Source organism: Panthera tigris, chromosome B2 (genome assembly GCF_018350195.1).
Source record: "Panthera tigris isolate Pti1 chromosome B2, P.tigris_Pti1_mat1.1, whole genome shotgun sequence".
NCBI classification, from domain to species: domain Eukaryota; kingdom Metazoa; phylum Chordata; class Mammalia; order Carnivora; family Felidae; genus Panthera; species Panthera tigris.
This window is the reverse complement of record NC_056664.1, coordinates 71556600-71579458: the sequence shown is the minus strand read 5'-3', so window position 1 is coordinate 71579458 and position 22859 is coordinate 71556600. Positions and strand designations below refer to the sequence as shown.

General features: G+C 34.1%; 1 protein-coding gene across 8 annotated transcripts in view; it reads right to left on the bottom strand.

Moving 5' to 3' along the window:
• Positions 1-1443: 1443 nt before the first annotated feature.
• TTK (TTK protein kinase) overlaps positions 1444-22859 on the bottom strand; it is a 51516-nt gene continuing 30100 nt past the window's right edge. For 6 of the 8 annotated variants that reach the window (XM_042986710.1, XM_042986707.1, XM_015541090.2 and 3 more), the window contains 11 exons: positions 19675-19811; positions 17746-17878; positions 15102-15194; positions 10720-10877; positions 10436-10587; positions 8815-8939; positions 7374-7454; positions 3954-4130; positions 3523-3607; positions 3061-3158; positions 1444-1861 (listed from right to left, as the gene is read on the bottom strand). In XM_042986710.1, the coding sequence (XP_042842644.1) occupies positions 1775-1861; positions 3061-3158; positions 3523-3607; positions 3954-4130; positions 7374-7454; positions 8815-8939; positions 10436-10587; positions 10720-10877; positions 15102-15194; positions 17746-17878; positions 19675-19811 (1326 nt within the window). In that variant the 3' untranslated portion in view covers positions 1444-1774. The remainder of the gene's footprint in view (positions 1862-3060; positions 3159-3522; positions 3608-3953; positions 4131-7373; positions 7455-8814; positions 8940-10435; positions 10588-10719; positions 10878-15101; positions 15195-17745; positions 17879-19674; positions 19812-22859) is intronic. The other 2 variants (XM_042986712.1, XM_042986713.1) reach the window with 1 other exon arrangement.

Below are 22859 nucleotides of genomic sequence, written 5' to 3'. Positions count from 1 at the left end.
TAGCAGCTTTATTCGTAATTGTCAAAATTTGGAAGCAATAATCAAGATGACCTTCAGTAGTTGGATGGATGAACTGCAGTACATACACATAATGGAATATCATTAGGCACTGAAAAGATCTGGAGGAACCTTTTTTTTTTTTTTTGTTTTTGTTTGTTTATTTTTGAGAGAGACCGAGTGCAAGTGGGGAAGGGGCAGAGAGAGGGAGACACAGAATCCAAAGTGGGCTCCAGGCTCCGAGCTGTCTGCACAGAGCTAATGCGGGGCTCAAACTCACGAACTGTGAGATCATGACCTGAGCCAAAGTTGGACGCCCAACCGACTGAGACACCCAGGTGCCCCTGGAGGAACCTTTTCTAAGTGAAAGAAATTAATGTGAAAAGGTTACCAACTGTACAACTCCCAACTACATGGTGTTCTGGAAAAGGCAAAACTATCGACACAATAAAATCAGTGGTTGCCAAGGGATTATGGGGTAGGGGTGGGATGAATAGGAGGAGCACAGAGAATTTTTAGGGCCATGAAAATTCTCTGTATTCTCATTATACACTTGTCCAAATGCACAGAATGTACACCAGCAAGAATGAACTGTAATGTAAGCTACGGACTTCAGACAACTATTATGGTGTACCAATGTAGGTTCATTAAATTTAAGAAATGTACCAATCTGGTGGGGGATGTTGATAATAGGGGAGATGGTGCATGTGTGGAGGCAAAGGCTATATGGGAAATCTCTGCACCTTCCCCTCAATTTTTCTGTGGACCTAAAACTGATCTAAAAAAGATCTTAAAAAGTCTATTGAGGGGCACCTGGGTGACTCAGTCCATTGAATGTCCAACTCTTGGTTTCAGCCCAGGTCATGATCTCACAGTTTGTGAGATAGAGCCCGAGTCAGGCTCTGCACTGACAGAGTCAGGCTCTGCACTGAGCCTGCTAGGGATTCTCTCTCTCTCTTTTTCTCTCTGCCCCTCCCCTGCTCACGCTCTCTCTCAAAACAAATAAACTTAAAAAAAAAAAAAAAAGTCTAATGAAATCTAAAAAAAGAAGAGAAAAGATAAGATGGAGGGAGAATGTATTAGATTTAGTCCCAAAGATTCTAAGACTACATTGGTAATTACCAATTACCAAGCAAGTCATACACTGAGGGCATGCCCTATACAACTTATACCACAGAAGCCAGCATGATACTCTAAACACCAAAAACAATCGGTATTATGAAGAATCAAAGGGAGAATTAAAAGAACCAGTGCAGCTCTAAAACTCTGGACTGTATCAGTGCCATAAAGCAATCAGGAAATCTATTTTAGAATTCAAACCCTTTGGAATTTTCTTCTTGAAGACTCTTGTGTCTTCCCTTAACTCAATTTTTTTAAAGTGTTTTGCTGCCATACCAGCAGTGCATTAGCTTAAAGAAAATAACCATACATTTTTTTACATTTTAGTGTCATTTTATGCTACAAAGCTTTATTTACATAGTTCTTCAGAATATATTTCAGTTGTCCATCCACTATTCTAAGTGTGATATGATATCAAATAGAGTAGATTTGCAGGAAAGCATAAAAGAGAGAGAACAATTCTACAACTTAATATATATAGTATCATTAGTGGTTATTATTTTTACAGTTTTCTTTTGAGAATAATCCACTGAATTTTTCTGCCATTGACATTTCTGGATTAAGTTGTCCTTAAGAGCAGTTTCCACAGAGAATTAAGAGTATAACAGTCCAATATATTTTTACAGTTGATATTTGACAGTTTGTGAGTAGGTGCAAATCATTTTTTCTCCCATTTTTTTTCAAAAGTCTTGGATGATGAAGAGGAATCATGACCTTCACCACTACTATATCGGTCATATAAAGTCTGAAATTAAAAACACACACCTGTTTTGTAACTTTTTAAATTCAATGGATTATCAGATTAATAAAGATAACTAAACATATTCTAACATGAAATGAATTTCTCTCTTGTTCTTATAACTACAAAATTATTTTATAAACTATTGAAGATAATTAAGAATTGTAAACACCTAGCTTGGCCTAAAAATCTATCATAAGATACAGCTCAATATTTCTGTAAAAGAAATGTACCATAGCTATTAATAAGCATACATATGCACCTTCAAGCCCTTTTTAGTCTCCCGTATTTTTTTTTAAATAAAGCTAGTCTTAGATAAATTGCTACACTTTAAAATACCCTCATCAGGAAATAGACTATCAGATGATATTTCAACTAATAAACAGATGACATTAAAAAAAATAATACAAATTATTATATAAATAGGCATAATCAGCTATAATAAAATCTACATATTTTTTAAAGGATTCAAGACTAAACCAACATCTAATTTATGAAGATGACAGACATCTCTGTCTTAGAGAACACATAACCTTAGTGATAAAGGAAACTAATTCATCTCTATTTATAAAAGGCTCTAAATAATACACTGGTAGAAATTTAAAACATGAAGATGTTATTACTGAAATAAATAATTAGTAACTGCTTGGTTAACTAAACCAGTGGGCAATAAACATACATAGGGTTCTAGAAATGACAAGGTGTTTGATGGCAATGAGATCCAAAAAATGGTGGCATAGACATAAACCAACACTGGGAGGCTGAAAGGTTTGAGGCATTCACTTTGAGAAGTGTTCTGACTGCTGTACACAGCTGTAAGTCATTACATGTAACAAATACTGAGACTTCTCCAAGATGGTTTAAGAAAAAAATGGCTAGAAGAAATGAATTCAAAAGCTGTGTTAAGAATATTGTTGATTCAAAAGACAGGTTGCTTTTTAAATTTATCCAGCTGAGACCTGACTGCAATCTTAGGTATGCACCTTGTATGACAATTCACTTTCAATTGTGCTATCTGTACAATAAGAATGTAAATCAAGTAAGTCTATTTTGTCAAAAAGCACAAGTATCTAAATGTCGAAATATATTTCATAGTTGTCTTATGATTGGACCAAGTTTTCTTTGGAGTACCTGTTTAAGCATCTAATTCACTAAACTATACAAAACAATTAAAAGTAATGTAAATAGAGAACAGACATTCTTACTTTAGCAGCTTTCAAAATGGAGTTAGGAGAATTCAGACCAACGAGTTGGCCCAGAACATATTTCATTTCTTCAGTGGTGCCCTTAGCCATCTGATTACCTGTAATAAAAATATAATCAATAACCTACTAGTACCATTAAAAAAATATAAAATACACAAATACATTCTGTTTAACAGCACAATGGCTGGCTTTATGTAATTTATCATTGATCAAAGCTACTTACCAAGGATAAGTGAAAATGAATGCAAGTTAAAAAAAAGGCGATTTCATTTATTTTAGTATTTTAGAATAAAAGAAACTTCCTTAAGGAAGGAGGAAATCTGGAAGTAGCCCATTCAAATTCTGGTTTTGTTATAGCTAAACGTCTGTTTATATTAGTAATTAGTATAATTACTTAGTATAATTAGTGTAATTACTTAGTAATTAATTAGTAATCTAATAAACTGATTTTCAAAGAAATACCTGGATGAGTTTGAATTTGAACATATGGATGCACCAGAAGCTCAGGAATGGATATCCTCTGTTTAGGGTCCCTTATTAAACAACACTATAAAAATAAGGATTAATTTTTTTAAAAATCAAGTTTTCTTATGTAATATTGACATAAAGTGTTTTTCAAGATTGCACCATACTACAGAAGTTGCTTTCTAGATAGCCCACTCAGAAATGACAAGATTCCATAAGTCATTCTTGCAAAATTCCCAAGTATTCATAAGCTTTTTAAAAATACCTTCAAAATAAACCTAACATTACTTAAAAAGCTAAGTCATTCAATAATTCCCTCCAATAGACTAGTTATATCTACCTATGCCAGATTTCAATGATTTCTTCTAAGCAAACAATTTAAGTATATGAAATATCATTCTTCTATATCCATATACTATTAATGTTACCTTTAACACATCCTGAAGATCTTTCTCTGGGATATCAGGAAATTCGATTTCATGATTAGGGTCAATTATGGCATGTAATTTAGAAATCTGATTAATTATATGTTGAAATGGTGTCTTCCCATAAGTCATATAGTACAAAATGCATCCTAAGGACCAAACGTCACTTTTGGGGCTTATCTAATTCAGAAAAAAAAAAAAAAAAAAAAAAAAAAATTTATTTTAACATAAAATTAAATGTAAGAGTATTTTATATACACACATGTAAACATATATTCCCTGCCATTTAAAATCATAACTAAACCTCAAGGAATGTGCAAGTACTAGATTAAGTTTACATAAAAAAAACATCTTTCTCTAGTTTTTGCTATATTTGGTTATTTTACCAAGAAATGAGCTTTAAGTCTCTCAACAAACTTGTAATTAAAATATTTCAACCAAAACATATATTACGTTCTTGTCAGCTTGCAACAATATAAACTAAAAAACATTAACTGCAAATTTTAAATTTATTTTTCTCCAAAATTATTTTATTATAATAAATTTGTATATAAAATTAATAATATGTAAATATGCATAGATTTCAAAAATGTTAAGTTGAACTATCCTAAACCCAAGAATGCAAATTATAGAGCCAGGCTGGGCTGCATTTGAATCCTGGCCTTATCATTAGCTAATTCTATGTGTCTCCATTTCCTCACCCCTAAAACAGAAATAATAAAAGTACATTGTCATGGGCATTAAATGATGTAACCATGAGATATGGGTAAGCATAAAGAATAATTTCCAGTTATAGTAAGTTCTCAAAAATATTACTTATCATAACATGTTCTTTGTATTAAACAATCTCATTAGAAACAATGCAGTATTATAACATAATTACCATTTTGACTTTAAGAGAGAGAAAGAAAAAAAGAAAGCAGAATAGCAGTGTTGACATTAGGAAAGGAGAACAAGAACATAACAAAATACTTTTAACAGAAGAAAGAAAGGCATTTTATAATGATAAGAGATACAACCAACCAAGAAGATGGTCATGAACTTCTTTGCACGGAAACTACATTTAATAGAACTATATTTAGTAAAAACTACAATAAATTCTTTTGGTTGGAAGGGTAGAGAGATTTTAGCACACCTTTCAGAAAACGGCAGATAAAACAGACCCCATTGCCGAACACAAAGAAAACTAAAAATTAATAAAAATACTCCTCTTCCTCCAACTTAACCATCTGGAAATTAAATCTGTTTCTACATAAATCATGGATTAAAAAAGGATTTCAGAGTCTAGAAAAATAGCAGTGGCTGTGGCAGAATAGTTTTTCTTATTTATTTTTTTTAATTAAAGTATAGCTGACACAATGTTAGTTTCAGGTGTGCAACATAGTGACAATTCAATACGTTATGCTATGCTCACCACAAGTATAGCTACTGTCTGTCAGTACACAACACTATTACAATACCATTGACTAGATTCCCTATGCTGTACCTTCCATCCCATGACTTACTCATTCCAGAGCTGGAGGCCTGTACCTCCCACTCCTCTTTTGGAGATCTATTTTGCCAGATCTCTTACCCACCTCCCTCCCCTCTGGCAACCATCAATTTGTTCTCTGTATTTAGGAGTCTGTTTCTGCTTTTTATTTGTTTTGCATTTTAGATTGCAGCACAGTTTTTCATTCTGTCCAAATCCCCAGATAAGACAGACAGAGAAGCCTGTAGCAAAACCATAGACATATGGAGAAGATTTACAACAAAACAAAGTGAAAAGCCATACCCCAAAACCCCAGAATACGAAGGGACACAAACTACCAACAGCCACAAGTCGTGTATAGTAGAGGCATTTGAAACAGAAACAGAGGGAAATAGTGAATGTGCCCAATAGACCTCAGAATAGAAACTCCAAATAGCCAACAGATGTTCACTGGAAAGTAATTTGCAAACAGAGCTAGACTGGGAAGGGTTTGAGCTTTTCACAAGCAGGGATTATCTTACATGGTGGGATAAAAAATTTGTCTTCTGTTCAGAATCATTAAGGCCACTGTTTAGCAGGTGATTACATCGAATGGAGATTTACCCATAATATTAAAGCACTTAGTTGAAAACTGAAAAAATCTGAACTCTACAAGCAATTCAAAATAAATCTTATTTCAAAGTATTTTAAAACTGCAACTGAAAACTTTAGAATTAATGAAAATTAATACTACAAAAAAGTGGAAGTAGAAGTTAAAGTAAAACTCAGTAAAATTCAGTTTTAATGTTTTCATTAAGAAAGAATACAAAAATTAAATTGGCAATTATCTAAATCCAGAAACTACAAAAAAAAAGAAACCTAAAGGAAATACAATTAATAAAGATAAAAACAGAAATTAGAGAGCAAATGAAAATAGAATTAATAAATGAAGACTTGGTTCTTTAAAATTAACAAAACCTTGGAAAGTCTAACCAAGAAAAAGAAAAAAGACAACAAATCTAAGTATTAAAAGAAAAGGGGAAGCTAAACAAATGATAAAAAGAATTTTATAAGAGACTATTTGACATAATGTTATGTCAGTTATTTGAAAAGAAATTTACAAGCCACAATTTTCTAGGAAGGAAAATATAATTAGTAAATAAGCACATATTTATCAAGCAATTATTTAGGGCTAGACAATGTATTAAGTGATTTATATTCTTTATCATTTAATCCTCACCTTTAAAATAGGTACTGTTTATAAGCTGAATTTATAGATGAAGAAACCAGGCAAGTTAATTCATAAAGATGGTTGTTAACAAAGAGGCAGGTCTATTACTTGAATGCAGGTCCCTGGACAACAATGTAATGCTTGCATGCACTTGGTTACACTGCTATAGAGCAACGAAGGATTAGCTTGGGAGCCAGAGGCATCCAGGCAAGCAAAATGAGCCCAAGAAGAGACACCAATGAGGCTAACACAAAGTTCACTGAGGTGGTAAAATAAGGCAAGTGGGAAAGTAGCTGTGGCAGGCTGGGAAAAAACTGCCTATTAGAATTGTACTTGGAAATGTAGAATTCACAAATGAATAAATAGTAAGAGATAAAATGTAAGAATCAAAGAGGAAACAAAAGACTTCAAAGATCATTTTAATGTGCCTAATTCTGAGCTAATTTAGTCTTAATTTCTACCTTTCATTTTGAAACTGAAAAAAAATACCCTGGGTACATTTTTTGTTAGAGCACATTGTTGAGACATCCCATATTAAAAGCACAATATTAAAAGAACAGTCTCAAATCAATAACTGTAAAACTGAATCCCATGACCATTTGCCAAAGAAAGCAAGGTCTCTAAAATGGCCTAAAAAGTTTTAGAACTTAAGCAACTTTCAGTTATCCGTTAGGTTTAATCAGAGAATAGTCCATTCCCTTCTGATGCCAGATAAATGGGATCTAAATAACCTTCATAATACCTTTGACTTGGATTTCCCATTCTCTCTTGAGGAAGACATATCTTTGATTGCTTCTGGTGGCATGTAATTAACTGTACCAACCTGTATGCCAAAGCACAGAAAACACTAATCAATGAAAATATTTTATTCTGCTTTAGATTTTTTAAAACACAAATGTCAGATTCTTAGAAACTTGAATAATTACATATTTCAATAATATATTTTAAAAAATCAAGTAACTGACAATGATATTAGGACATAAGTTTCTTCACAACTCCAGAAAAATAAATTGGGTCCATAATCAGAAAAGTTATTCCTTTCAGAATGCTAGGCTTTTTCTATGATTATGATAGGCAACTACCATAAAACTGTAGAGGCTAAAATTATATTAATGGCCATAAACTTGAGGAATTGATCTCACTCATTTCTCTGTGCTGGAACAGGCCTAGAATGCTTAAAAAAAAATAAAAAAAAATAAAAAAAAAATCAACCAAGCAACAATTCAAAAATCTAGCTATGTCTCCAAGTATTCCTTGGGCCCATGTCCAGAGTGAGATGGGGCAGGAATCTAAACCATGCAAGAGTTTCCACAGTCAGATTATGCCAACCTTAAAAGGCATTTATTTTAGTCTAAAATAAGTGGTTCTGTTTTCAAGCACCGAATACCTGTACTTTAGGGCCTTGCCATAGAGGGAATCTTCAAGTTGATTTACAATTACATGTTCAGCCATATTTTTGATACAAAGAGAAGTTATTATCAAATAGAATTGTTTCAAAGGCATGCTGTTCATCTATTCCTCCTAAAAATAGTCTAGTTTTACTTCTAGGATTATGGCACATCCACACCAGAAATCTGCATACATAGAATACATCATCTTGACTTCAAGCAGGATTATTTTTAGTTATTCTTTGGTGTTATCACCTCAGTTTTTATGGAGACAAATTTATTAAGTTTGTAACTGCATATCCTATTAGAAAAAGGCAGTAGAGTACAATATTATGGTTGTTTCCAATATGAAGGCCCATTTAAGAACTTTTTTTCAAATGCAAGTGATAGGAAAAGCTTTACTTCTCCAGAAGAATGAAATAATCTTACCTCATGGACAATAAAAAAAACATGTAACTGCAATTCCCTCTTTGGTTGCTACCAGGAATCTCTGAGACAAAGTTTCAGGTGAACTCAAGATCATGACAAAGGTGATTTCCAAGACAGGCATTATGCTTCTCTACCTCAGCTATAGGAAAATCATTTCAAAGTGCCAGATTTGTTTCTACCTGATCTTGACTCTCTAAAGTGTATTAAATATGGTTTTTATTCTTATAGTATCTATTCTTAATACAAAGGTTTCAAATCCTTTGAAGAATGAGGTAGGAAAAATAAAATCCCCATTAGCAAAATACTTTACAGGTGAAATGGAACTGAACTGTAGTGGGTAGTAACCAACCATTCGTTAAGTCTTACCTGAGAGTCTTTAACAATACTTGTTGTATCTGGTTGCATTTGATTTGCAATCCCAAAATCAATTAGTTTTAGCATTCCATCAACTATCAGAAAGTTAGCAGGTTTCAGATCACTGTGAACGATGCCTTCAAAATAAAAATCCATTGTAATATCAGACAATGTAAAACATTCTAAGTATAAAATAAATTTCACAACGGGATGCCTAGGTGGCTCAGTCGGTTGAGTGTCCGACTTCTGCTCATGTCATGATCTCACGGCTCGTGAGGTAGAGCCCTGCATCGGGCTCTGTACCGACAGCTCAGAGCCTGGAGCCTGCTTTGGATTCTGTGTCTCCTCTCTCTGCCCCTCCCCCGCTCACTCTGTGTGTGTCTCTCTCTCTCTCTCAAAAATCAATAAATGTTAAAAAAAAAAAAAAAGAAATTTCACAATCTACTGGCCTAGTTGATTCCTTTGGTCAAAGTAAATGCTCATGTATAATATTTTTTTAATGTTTATTTATCTTGAGAGCGAGAAGAGAGCATGTGAGTTGGGGAGGGGCAGAAAGAGAATCCCAAGCAGACTCCATACTGTCAGCTCAGAGCCCGATGCAAGGCTCATCTCAATCAACCGTGAGATCATGACCTGAGCCGAAACCAAGAGTCGAACACTTAACCAACTGAGCCACTCAGGAGCCCCTCCTTTTTAATATTTTCTAAAAAGATATAGTACCGGCAATGTACCAAGCACTATTCTAAGTTTGCTGCTTATCTTGAATCATTTAATCCTCACACCAGAACTGGGGTAATTACTATACTAATATTATCCTTTTAAGTGAAAAAACTAAGGCACAGAGATTAAGTAATTTGCTCAAGGTCATAAAACCTAAGTGACAGGGCCTCTGGCTTCAGAGTTTATGATCTTCACCACCCACTAGATAACATCATAAATTATATTGTCAGATGGAAGACCCTAATGCTCCTGACACCTCTATCCCTACAGCCCTGATCTTAATCACTGAATTATCTTTTAACTTATAGGGAGACATGAGGAGAAAAATTACAATTAATCTAGGTTAGCAGTTATTTTTTAAAAAGGATAAGGTAAAAATAAATAAATAAATAAATAAATAAATAAATAAAATAATAAATAAAAAAAATAAAAAGGATAAGGTAAAGGCAGAGAAGCCCTAAAAAGAACCAAGTCCAAGTAAAAAAAAAACAACCTAGGGCTAACAATTGAAAAAGAATAAAACCAACTCCCACACAAGGGACACAATACAAAACGACTAACATAATGAGCACAATAAACATCTCAGATCTTTGGGATGCCTGAACCCCAAAGTCTCAGATCTGCTATAACTGAACTATTTGGAGACACAGGATAATGGACTATGTTAATACTAATAAAGATATGGGTATATTTTGCACTATGGATGCATTATGGCTGTGGGGACTTGAGTTCATGCACTATATCCTTTGGTTAACGGTGTTTTAAAGAAATGTTTTTTGTGCCTCCATCTTTAAATGAGCGTCCAAATATTTAGTTTATCTAGTCTAGAGGTGCCAATAACAAATACCTAAAAATCGTAAGATGACACTATTAATGATTATTGTAACTCAGCATATAACGAGTTTTAAAATACCATGTTGATGAATTGTGTAAACTGCCTCCAACATATTTTTCCAGTAACTTTTACGTTCCCATGGATTGATGGATTTTTTCTTTTTGAGCCAACTATTAAGATCTATATTTCCACATTCCATTACCATATAAATGTACTGGTCCGTGATTTCACTGCCATTAAAAACAAAAACAACAACAAAAAAATACATGGTTAGCTTACACTATTAAGACTAAGTATTTATCTTCTTTATCTGTAGAATTATAGCAAAAATAGTGTTCTTTTATATTAAAAAAAATCCTTACTAATCATAAAGTCGGATGATCTTATCACTGTGTTGTTGTAGTTTATTCAAATAAGCAATTTCATTCCGATAACTATCGATTGTTTGATTATCTGCTTCTTCTAAGTTCACATACTTTATAGCATGTATCTGTTTCTTTTCATTCAATACCTGGAATACCTATATAGAACAAAAGAAAAAGTTTAGAATGCACTACTTTTACACTATCACGATATCTCTAAATTTATTAGAATTTTAGGTTGAGAAATACCGATATGAATAATTAAACGTGTCTGGGCTTATTTTGAGTATTGAAGGGAAAAAAAATATGTTAGGAGAGTTAACAGACCATTCTCAACTACCTATGACAATGGGCATTCAATAACACAAAGGCATAAACATAAAGTTTTTATAACAACATATAAGAAAGATTATTTAAATTTCATATCTATTCATAACACTGTTGGGTTGCCCTGACCAAAAAAATAACCTAAAGCAAAAGACATTCAAAAATGTTAAGAGGGGTGCCTGGGTGGCTTAATTGGTTGAGTGTCTGACTCTTGGTTTTGGCTCAGGTCGTGATCCCAAAGTCACGGGATAGAGCTCAGCAGGGAATGTGAAGCCTGCTTAAGATTTTCTCTCTCCCACCACTGCTGCCCTCTTCTCTGTTTTGCACTCATGCACATGCTCTCTCTTTCATAAATGAATTAAATAAATAAATAAATAATTCAATAAAATGTTAAGAACTACTAAGGGCTTTCATAAAGAGTCAATTCATTTCACAGATGGTGTTTTTTCCAGGTGCCTGGAATTGGCATCTCATTCATGTGGTATTTTAAAATATGTAATAATTGTAAGCTATTTGTATATTCAGTTGTGAAAAGTAGATTAGATCAAAGTTTATGAATTTTTCTTTAAGTAGGCTTCACACCCAGCTCAGAGCACAATGTGGGGTTTGAACTCACACCCTGAGATCAAAACCTGAGCTCAGATCAAGAATCTGTAGCTTAACTGACTGAGCCACCCAGGCGCCCCAGATTAGGTCCCATTTTCAAAGTCAAGTTGACAAGAACAAGATGTTCCTATAAGCCCACTGTCAGGTATGGGTCAAACAGCTCTGGCTATAATGACAGTCAACTTCTAAGCAATAGGGCAGATAATAAATACATTTTGAAAAGTAGAAAATACTGTTAATGTATCCAACTTTCAGAAAACATGCAAGAGGCATGAAGCTTCTAAAATGCAAGTATACAAATACAAATGCCATTATAAGCAAGAAAAATTACATTCATTCATCCCTTTTGACAAAATGAAGTAAAATATCATTTATTTAAAAACCATTTAACCTTGACCAGGTCGGGGCAAGGATAAGAAGAGAACGAATGTGTCTATGAGATTCATGCATTTACAACTGTACTAATAAGGACAGTCTATCAAGCAATCAGGTATAGTTACTTTAAAATTTTAAATATAAAACTAACAAAGTATTACTGGTTTTATTTGCACACACAGCAAATTAGACAAAGAGGGGCATTAAAACAGTGATAGGGCAAGAGACCGCAGAAAAGAGCAAAGGATGATAAAAGGAATTTTAAAACAGTGTAAAACCACTTTGTATATGGTAAACAGCCTTCTAAACCTCAGAGAATTGAGAGTACCTACCACTCTAGTAGAATTAAAATGTTGTTAGTAGTTCCTACCACACAGGGTTGGAAGGATGACCAAGATGGATGTGTCTGGAATGTAGCAAAGTTAGCTACCATCATTAAGGACAATTAGGACAGAATGAAGTGGACATTTTAAAACCTATTAAAGTTGTCAGGTATATCAGAAAAAGAGATTTGCAAGATATTAAAACTATATAATAAGATCTCAAAGTTTTGAAGGAAATAAAAACTTTTCAATCAACTTTTTGCACGTATGTGCTTTTACTCCCCTACTGCCCCTTTTCTGGCAAAATTCTTGCAATAACTGATGATTAGATAGCCTCTACTTCCATCTCATAGAGATAGTATCAGAGTTATAATTTTCAGTTTCATGGGAAGTTGGTGAAAGAACTAGACAGGCTAGTATCATGACTATTCCTATTAGCCTCTATGACCTTCCTAAATGTTCTTAATACTGTATAAGTTGGCCACTGCCTAAACTCTAGAATAGAACATAAATGGTTAGTTTCACAAAGCATGTTACCCTCTTTCCCTGAGGTACATTGATTTTGTCAACTCCACCATAATAATTAAATTAAAAAATGATAATATAATCACACTAAAAAAAATATGGGCCAGTCGTGTCTTTATCATCTGACACTTCACTTAAGCTAACATCTTCATTATGCTCCAAGGAAAAAATGTTTAAAACACCGTCAAGATTATTTTACATCCTCTGAAAACATGCCACTAAATAAGTATCTCACCTGGACACTATTCAACTATAGCTAAAGTAATAAAGGTTAACAAAAGAATTTCTATTAAAGCAACTAAATCAGATAATTCAAATATATTGATAAAAATCAATTGTCCCTTTATTCCCATGCCTGAAATCTGAGACAAGGGAAAGAAGAAAATGTATACAAAAAAGGAATGAATATTATTGAACTGCTACTCATAGTAATGTACACACCTTTTTATAATAAGTTAACAAGACCATCTTAAACAAATCTAGCTATTGTTAGTTGGCTTAGAAAATACAGTAAAACTTAAACCCAACAGGCTGTGCTTCATACATCATCCTTAACTTATAACAGCAAAACAGTTGAGGAGGGACATTCATTCAACAAATAACTTCACTCTGTCATGTTCTAGGTAGTATTCTAGATAACAGAGCAAACACTGTTGAGCAAATCAGACAAACATCCCTATCTTGATGGAACTATATTCAAGTTCAGGAAGACACAAACAACAAACCAAATAAGTAAATTACAAAGCACAGAGGATGGGCTACAGAGAAAAATAAAGAAGGAAATGGAGCTCACCAGTGACTGGAAGGTTAAGAGTTGTGGTACTAAAGAGTATGGCCAAGGAAGGCCTGATTGAGAAGATATTTGAGCAAAGACATGAGGAGATCTAGAGGAAAACTGACTCTTACGTTAAAATACACCAGGAAAGCAAGGATTAAATCAATGAAACTAGGGATACGGCTATTATAATAATCCAGGTGGAAAGATGGCAGTTGTTTTGAACAAAATGATAGTAGTGGAGGTGGTGAGAAATAGGCAAATGTTAGATATGCTCTGAGGTAGAACCAACAAGATTTACCAACTGACTGGGTGTATGTGTGAGAGAAAGTGAGGTCAATTATGATTTCAGAGTTTTTGGCCTAGTTAGTGGAAGAATGAAGTTGCCATTTACTGAACTGGGAAACAATATGGAGCCAGAGTTATGTTTGGGACATATTAAGTTTTAAATATCTAGTAGACACCCAAGGAGAGATAGTGAGCAATGAGACTGGATATACAAGTCTGGAATTCAAGTGGGAGGTCTAAGCTAGAAAGATGTTTAAGAACTGTCAGCATATACATGGTATCTAAAACCATGAGTCTGGACAACACCAGTGAGTTTAGAAAGAGAAGAAAAGAGGTCAAGGACTAAACCCTGGGGCATTGCACCATTAGGATGGGGGACAAGAACACTTAAAAGGAATGGCCAATTGGAGAAGAGGAAAACTGAGGGAGGCCAAGTGGGAATAAAAAAAAGTTCCAATAAGAAAAGAACAATCAACTCTCCCAAATGCTAAGTAACCCAAATTAAAGCAAAGAATTAGATTTAATAAAAACATTGAGATCACTGGTGATCTTGATAGCAATTGTTTTTGCTAAGTGATAAAGGTAAAAATCTGACTGAAGTGGATTTAAGAGAACCGAATGAGAAGAACTAAAGATGGTAAGTTTAGACAGATCTTTTGAGATGCCTTCCACCCAGAAAAGCAGAACCATGTAAATTTAGAGCTCAAATACATTTAGAAAATGATCTAATCTAATTCCAGAAACTCTCATTACTAAACTGTTTTTGAAATGAAAAACTCAAAAAACTCAAAATATTAATCATATATCTTGCTGAATCATCCTAAAATATTATTTACAACATGCCCTACCTGATGTTTATAAAGATTCTTTTATGATAATACATAGCCTCATTTGCCACCCCAAATCCATGTTAATGTCATTTAGAGAAGAAATCTAGAGGCATAGGACATCAGAGGGAAGAACAGAGAATTAGAATTAGGAGATAGGTCTAAAGAGATATGTCATTTGTTGGAAAGAGGGAATGGGAGCAGGGGATAAGGATATTTTTGGCTCAAAAGCAATATGGGCCCCTAGATGTTAAGAAAAAAGAACCCCAAAGGGTAAAAAGACAAAGAAAGGAAAGCTGAAAATATTTTTCTTTCTTAAATATTTAAGATACTTACCTTACTTGAGCCTCCACTTCCTATCTGCTTCAATATGGAATAAATTCTTCCTTTAACTGAAATGCATTCATTTGTTGAAGAGGATGCTGAAATCTAAATAATTAAAATATATAAAGATTCAAAGGTGCAAAGAATATGCCTGAGAAACTAGCATGCATTTAGTACAGTGAAATGCTTCCAATTTTTAAATTATCTTAAATTTCAAGTAATTAGATATTAGTCATAATATTTTAAAGAGGAAGTTTACATATTTTAGTCAAATTAATAAACTTATTAATATATAGATAGACTTCCAAGGTCTCCCTCTAACTTGCCTTTACTTAATTTTAAAAAAACTTTTAAATTTAAGTATAGTTGACATACAATGTTCACCTTTACTTCTTAACATAAATAAATAGAAGATTCAGGGGAGAAAACACTTAATGCCAATACACAAACTCACAAGCTATTACTTTTCACCTTATTCTTTTTTCTTATATATCCCTCTTCACTTACATACATGCATAAATAATTATATCTAAATTCTTCTTCCTCATTTAGCACTACATTATAAGGGAAGCAGTATGCTAGCTCCAGAGTCAATCAGACAAATGCAAATTTCAGCAATGCCCCCTTTCTGCTGAATGATGTTCAACAAGTTAGTTAATTTGAACTTCAGCATCTACCTTGGCAAACTTGTAGCTGATGTACTATTGCAACAGACCCCATTTCCCTTCCTTATGCCAGAGCTCTCAGAGAATCTATAAATGCTTTGCACAGATGGAGTGCAGTGAGAGGACCCATTCCAAGCTGACAAGAAAGCTGAAGACACAAAGCGCATCTGATTAGCTGATTTACTAAGTTGAAACGGGTCTGTCTGAATAAACCTCAATTTAACCAAGTCCTGCTTTAAATCCCAAATGGTAGAACTCTCTCATGTAATCTCTTTCTTTACCTTTTAACCTCAGGGGTTAAAAAACACTATTGAGTCATGAAATATGTTTTCTGTAAGAAAGTATTAGGCTTTGAAATATGTACCTGTTATTTTTCATTCAGTTATAATTTCAGAAAGGCTCTTCACTACCTACTCCCACCCCTCTTCCTTTTGGAGCATCTTCTCGCACTTAAACTGAAAACTTCTGAGAGAGAAGAAAGCAGTTCAATGTTTTTGCCCCCTAACTGCTGACAGTTGTTAGAGTAAGTAATTCTGACTTATTTCTGACTCAATACTAATGTGAAGTTCAGTTTCCTACATAGGACATTCCACATCCCCCTTAGCCCATCCTCCTCACTGTGGCCAGAGTAGTTTTTTTCAAAATGCAAATAAGATCACTTCACTTTCCTGCTCCAACCTGTTACACAGCTTCTTATCCCTCTTGGGGTAAAGTTCAAAGGGCCCAGAGGAACCCTAAGGATCACCTCGTCCCTCTTGGACTCTTTTTAGTTTCCTCCTGACACTGGCCTTTTCTAGAAGGCTCCTGGCCCATTCATGTGGTCATGACTTGACTTCTAGATATCAACTCAAACAGGGTCTGACATGAGGAAGAGTTCAACAAATGTTTTGAATCAATGTATGGACAAACCTGATCATCTTTTTCTCCTTAGTAATTTATTATTCTGCTTCAATCTTCAAAATACTATTTCTCTTTCCATAGGATAATCTATTGTCAGCTTTTTTGTTCTTTATTAATTGCAAAATATACATAACAAAAATTTGCATTTTACTCTACACCCATTAAACAGTAATTCCTCATTCCTCCCTCCCTCTAGACACTGGTGACCATTGTTCCACTTTTTGTTAGCTAATTTTTTTTTTAATCTCTCAATATGTAATAGCTAATTACCTGTTTGTGTGTGTGTGTGTGTGTGTGTGTGTGTGTGTGTATGTGTGTGTTTTGCTGTTTTATTTAAATAACAATTGCTGCTATCTTTTCTTTACTAAGTAGCAGGCTCCACTGTACAAGTTCCATATATGTTAACTAATTTAATCTTCACAAATATCCTCTATGGTAGGTATCTTTATTATCCCCACCTTATAGATGATGAAATGGCCACAGAAAATTTAAGTAACTTACAAAAGGTCATACAGTTGGTAAGTAGTGAGGCCAAGAGTCATGGCCAGAAAGCCTCTCTTCAAAGTTCATGCTTTCCACCAGTATTTAGTGGCCACTCAGATAGTTATTAGAAACTAATTTTAATAGTATTGATATCAGGAGTATTTTTTATCCAGATGACAATACAATTGCCTCACCAGCAAAAATTTTCCTATTTTTATAATTACTTTATATTTTAGTAGCATCTTATATTGCTATTCTGATACTCTTGAAAACTTAACTGCATATTAACCAGCCAGTGAAATGAGGCTGCACAGTTAATAGTAGGCTTAAGTAGTGAAACAGAATAAAAAGTTACCTAAATTACAAGACAAATTTTGCCTAGCTATTCAAACTGGATCTTTTGGCCTAGTTCATGAAAAAGCTTCATTAGCTTCTTCAATAACTAACCTCTCAAAGTCACAAGGCACCCTTAATAGGTTTTCCCTATTAAGAGTTTTGCCTAAGAATGGACAAGTTCTTAAGGCCTTTCCTAACAACTAGATGCTATGAAAATAAAATCTTTGGATCATACCTTAAACATATACCATCATAAATAAAATTTATCAAACCTGTAAAGTTTGAAGTGGAGTAACAGGTATTTGCTGCTGCTGCTGCTGCTGCTGGAAACAGGCAAGTTGGCTATAAGGTGTTGACAACTGACAAGCAGGTGGAAAGTCATTCTTTACAACTGGAGTTCTAAAACTAGGAAAGAAATGGTTTTAATTTAAAACATGAAAAATGTAGAAACAAGATTCTGACTCAGTGTTTGTGTGATTTTAAAAGATGCATATAAACTTAAATGTATTACATCAAACAGAATCCACATCAGTTTTCATAATATAGCTAAGTTATTTATTCTAGATATACTATCACCAGAAATTTCATTTTGAGGAAATTCTTTCTGAAAGTAATTTTTTGTCCCTAGACAAGAAATCCTTACTAGTAAAAATAATAAGATGGCATTTAAAAGTGAAGTTGGGTTATTTTAGAAAATTTAGCCAGTGCAAAGGTCAGCCTATTGTATACGAGTGCTTTTTAACAATAGTGCTCTACAACAGCATGCTATCAGAAAGCCAATTACATTACAGGAGTTTGGACTTTTTTTTTTTTTTATTCTTTTTTAACGTTTATTTATTTTTGAGACAGAGAGAGACAGAGCATGAACGGGAGAGGGTCACAGAGAGAGGGAGACACAGAATCCGAAACAGGCTCCAGGCTCTGAGCGGTCAGCACAGAGCCCGACGCAGGGCTCCAACTCACGGACCGTGAGATCATGACCTGAGACAAGTCGGATGCCCAACCGACCAAGCCACCCAGGCGCCCCCAGGAGTTTGGACTTTTGAGATTAAAGCTGTTGAGTTCACATTTGTGTTTTGCTTATCTTATTCACTATCACATCCTCAACACCTAGAAGAGTGCTTGGCACAAAGGAGTTTAAATACTTGTTGACAATATATAACCTAACTTCACAAAAAATAACTATATCACTATTCTAGTTATCAACTTTCTTTAAAATATTCCACATATGGGGTGTCTAGGTGGCACAATAGGTCAAGCATCCAATTCTTGGCTTCAGCTCAGGTCATGATCTCGCAGTTCATGAGTTCAAGCCCCACATCAGGCTCTGTAGAGAGCCTGCTTGGGATCCCCTCTCTCTCCTTTTCTCTGTTCCTCCCCTGCTCTCTCTCTCTCTCAAAATAAATAAACTTAAAAAAAAATTAAAATATTCCACATATAATAAAATGAAGTAATATATAGCAAAACTATATTAAATTGGTAAGAGCCCAGGTTATAAAACTTCTAAGGCCAGTTCTAATTAAAATCAAAGATTACATTATGAAAATTAAAAACAAAAGGCATCATGGACTTAAGTTATCCTCTAAGACATTAAAAATATAGCTACTAGTTGGATGATATGATGTGCCACATTCCTTTATTTTCTTTCTTTGAAATGTCATTAATTTGCTTTTGCAATATCCCTGTGTTTCCTATCAATCCGCATTGACCATCCAATTTCTTTACTCATCCCTCATTCCCATACACTCAAGTCTTTTACCTTTGAACACTCCCAGAACTATGTGACCTATACAACCAACTTCTTTCAGAAACTATCACATTCCAATTAAAAACCCTCCTTTGCTATAAAATGTAGCTACCCTTTATCATGTATAAGAATGCTAACCTTTAAAATACCTCTCTCAGTTACATAAAGATATCCATGTAGCAATGTGTAATTACCAAGAAGTTTTACATATTTAGAGTATTTATAGATTGTAGGTACAAATTACAATAGGACAGAGACTTTCAAAACAATCCTTAAAAATGTATTGTAGCCACCTTCCCCTCCCCTTTTACAGGTGAAATAACTGATGCTCAGAAAAATAATATAAATTTGGAAACTCTTTAAAGTAACAGAGCAGGATTCAACTTCAGATCTATTTAACCCCGAAGCCCATGTTATTTCCACTGTGCCAAACTAGAATGCCAAAAGTAATTACCAGCTCATGTAATCATCCAAGGCACTGCTACTGGGTGTCTTACAAACAGATTTTGGGTCAATCCATTTAGGTGCTGATATTGGTGGTGACTGCTTTGAAACTGAAAAGGCAGGTTGCTCAAAAGTGGTTTGTTTCTGCTAAAAAAAAAAAAAAAAATCACGATTTTCAGTTTTTAGACACCTGTTCAATAGCTTTACAAACATTTTAATTTCTAAAAGAAAAAATAATGTAATACACAAACATGCTAAAATAAGTAAACATATGTATTCCAGACTTCCAATAACTTTTTAGTATAGCTTTCACTCTAAGTTCTGAAGCCTATTATATTTTCTTCAAAAGGATTACAAGGAGAGGGAAGACTCATGGTATTGTTTAACAAAACAAGATCTAATATCCTCTGCCATCAGGACTACTATAACCATTACTGAACTTCTATAATCTAAATAAGTACTCTGTACTTCTGAAAACTTAGCTTCCTTTAATCAATAAAACCACAGTATATGGGATATAGGAACGGGTAGCTAAAGTGCAATTAAGGAAATGGTCAGAAGGGAGGAAGAAATTATTAATCAGAAGTAGGTGGAAGTTATCCAGAGCCTAATATCCTCAAGGAATGATGGGGAGTCACTAGGATGTCCAGAGATGATAGCAATGAGCAAGGAACAGGATGGTATATCCAAAAAACAGGAGCCTCAAAAGGTCAGGGCTCTGTAAGAGAAGAAATGATCTGGATATAGCTACAGGGAGTTTTTAGCTATAAGGTAAGTGAGATGTGAAATAAAAACAATCTCTACTTGAGAGGGCTGCTGGAGAAGCAGTGACTTCAGGAAACCACCTAATTCCTTTTTCTTCTTTTCATAAGTATGCTATCCAGTGGATTTTAGTATGTTCACAAGAGTACACAATCAGCACTATTTAATTACAAAACCTTTTCATCATCCTAAGAAACTCCATATCCATTAGTGGTCACCCTCCGTTCTCCACTCTTCCTAGTCTCTGGCAGCCGCTAATCTACTTTCTGCCTCTATATGGATTTGCCTATTCTGGACATTTCTTATAAATGGGATCACATAATATGTGGCCTTTTGTGATAGATTTCTTTCACTTAGCATGTCTTTAAAGTTCATCCATGTTGTAGCATTTGTTAGTACTTCATTACCTTTCATTGTGGAATAATAAAATGAAATAATGAAATTAAAGTACCACATTTTGTTTATTCACTCACCAGCTGTTGGATATTTGGGATTATTTCCACTTTTGGCAATTATGAATAATGCTGCTATGAACATGCAAGTACAAGTTTTTGTGTGGATATAGATTTTCAGTTTTCTTGAGTATATACTTATAAGTAGAATTGCTAGATCATATGATAACTCTATATTTAGCCTTCTGAGAAACTGCCATACCATTTTCCAAGTAACTACACCATTTTATATTCTTACCAGTAGTACATGAGGGTTCCAATTTATCCACTTCATCACCAACATTTGTTATTGTCTCTTTTAAATTATAGCATCTTAGTGGGTATGCAGTGGTATCTCATTGTGGTTTTGATTTGCATTTCCCTAATGACAAATAAATGGTTTTGAATCCTCTCACCCTGCTATTGACTTTCAAGTTTCAAAAAGAAAAAAGAAAAGATGCTGTTTCATATGATGCATGATTTAACCCATCAGGATTCTTCCCATCTAATATTTATTATTTACTTTATTACTTAGATCTTTAATTAAATAAGATAAAGTCTCTTCAATAAATGGTGTTGGGAAAACTGGACAGCAACAAGCAAAAGAATGAAACTGGACCACTTTCTTGCACTATATACAAAAATTAAATCAAAATGGATTAAAGACTTGAATGTAAGACCCTACACCATAAAAGTTCTAGAAGAAAACACAGGCAGTAGGCTCCCTGATAGGAGTCTTAGCAAGGATTTTTTTGGATGTGATACCAAAAGCAAAGGCAACAAGGCAACAAAAGCAAAATAAGTAAGTGGGGCTATAATTGAACTTAAAGAGCTTCTGCGCAGCAAAGGAAATCATTAACAGAATGAAAAGGCAAACTACTGAATGGGAGAAAATATATGCAAATCATGTATCTGATAAGGGGTTAATATCCAAGATATATAATGAACCCCTACAATTCAATAGCAAAAAAGCAAACAATCCAATTAAAAATTGGGCAGAATATGTAAATATGTCTAAACATATAGACATATTTTTCCAAAGATATATAGATAGCCAACAGGTAGAGAAAAAGACGTTCAACATCACTAATCATCAGGGAAATACAAATCAAAACCACACTGAGATACCACCTCATACCTGTTAGAATTTTGTCAAAAAGACAAAAGCCTCATACCTGTTAGAATTTTGTCAAAAAGACAAAAACTAATAGTGTTGGCAAGGATGTGGAGAAAAGAGAATTCTTGTGCAATATTGGTAGGAATGTAAATCAGTGCAGCCACTATAGAAGACAGTAGGAAGGTTCCTCAAAAAATTAAAAATAGAACTATCATATGATCCAGCAGTTCCACTTCTGGGTATTTATCCAAAGAAAATGAAAATACTAACTCAAAAAGATACAATCTTATGTTTACTGCAGCATTATTTACTATAGTCATGACATGGAAACAACCTAAGTGTCCACTGATGGATGAACGGATAAAGAAAATATGGTGTGTGTATATATACATAGTATACAGTGGAGTATTTGCCATAAAAGAGAATGAAATCTTGCCATTTGTGACATGGATGGACGCTGATGGCATTAAGTGAAATAAGCCAGATATAGACAAATACTGCATAATATCACTTACCTATGAATTAAAACAAACAAACAAACAAAAAAACGACTTCATAGATTCAGAGGGCAAATTAATGGTTGACAGTGGTGGGGATGGGTGGTGGACGAAACAGGTGAAAGGGATCAAAAGATACAAAGATAGGGTACCAGGGTGGCTCAGTCTGTTAAGCATCTGACTTTGGCTCAGGTCATGATCTGGAGGTCCATGAGTTTGAGCCCCATGGCAGGCTCTGTGCTGACAGCTCAGAGCCTGGAGCCTGCTTCAGATTCTGTGTGCCTCTCTCTCTCTCTCTCTCTAATATAAATAAACATTAAATAAAGACATACAAAGGTATTTCCAGTTACAAAATAAGTTATGAGGATGCATGTGTAGCATGGTGGCT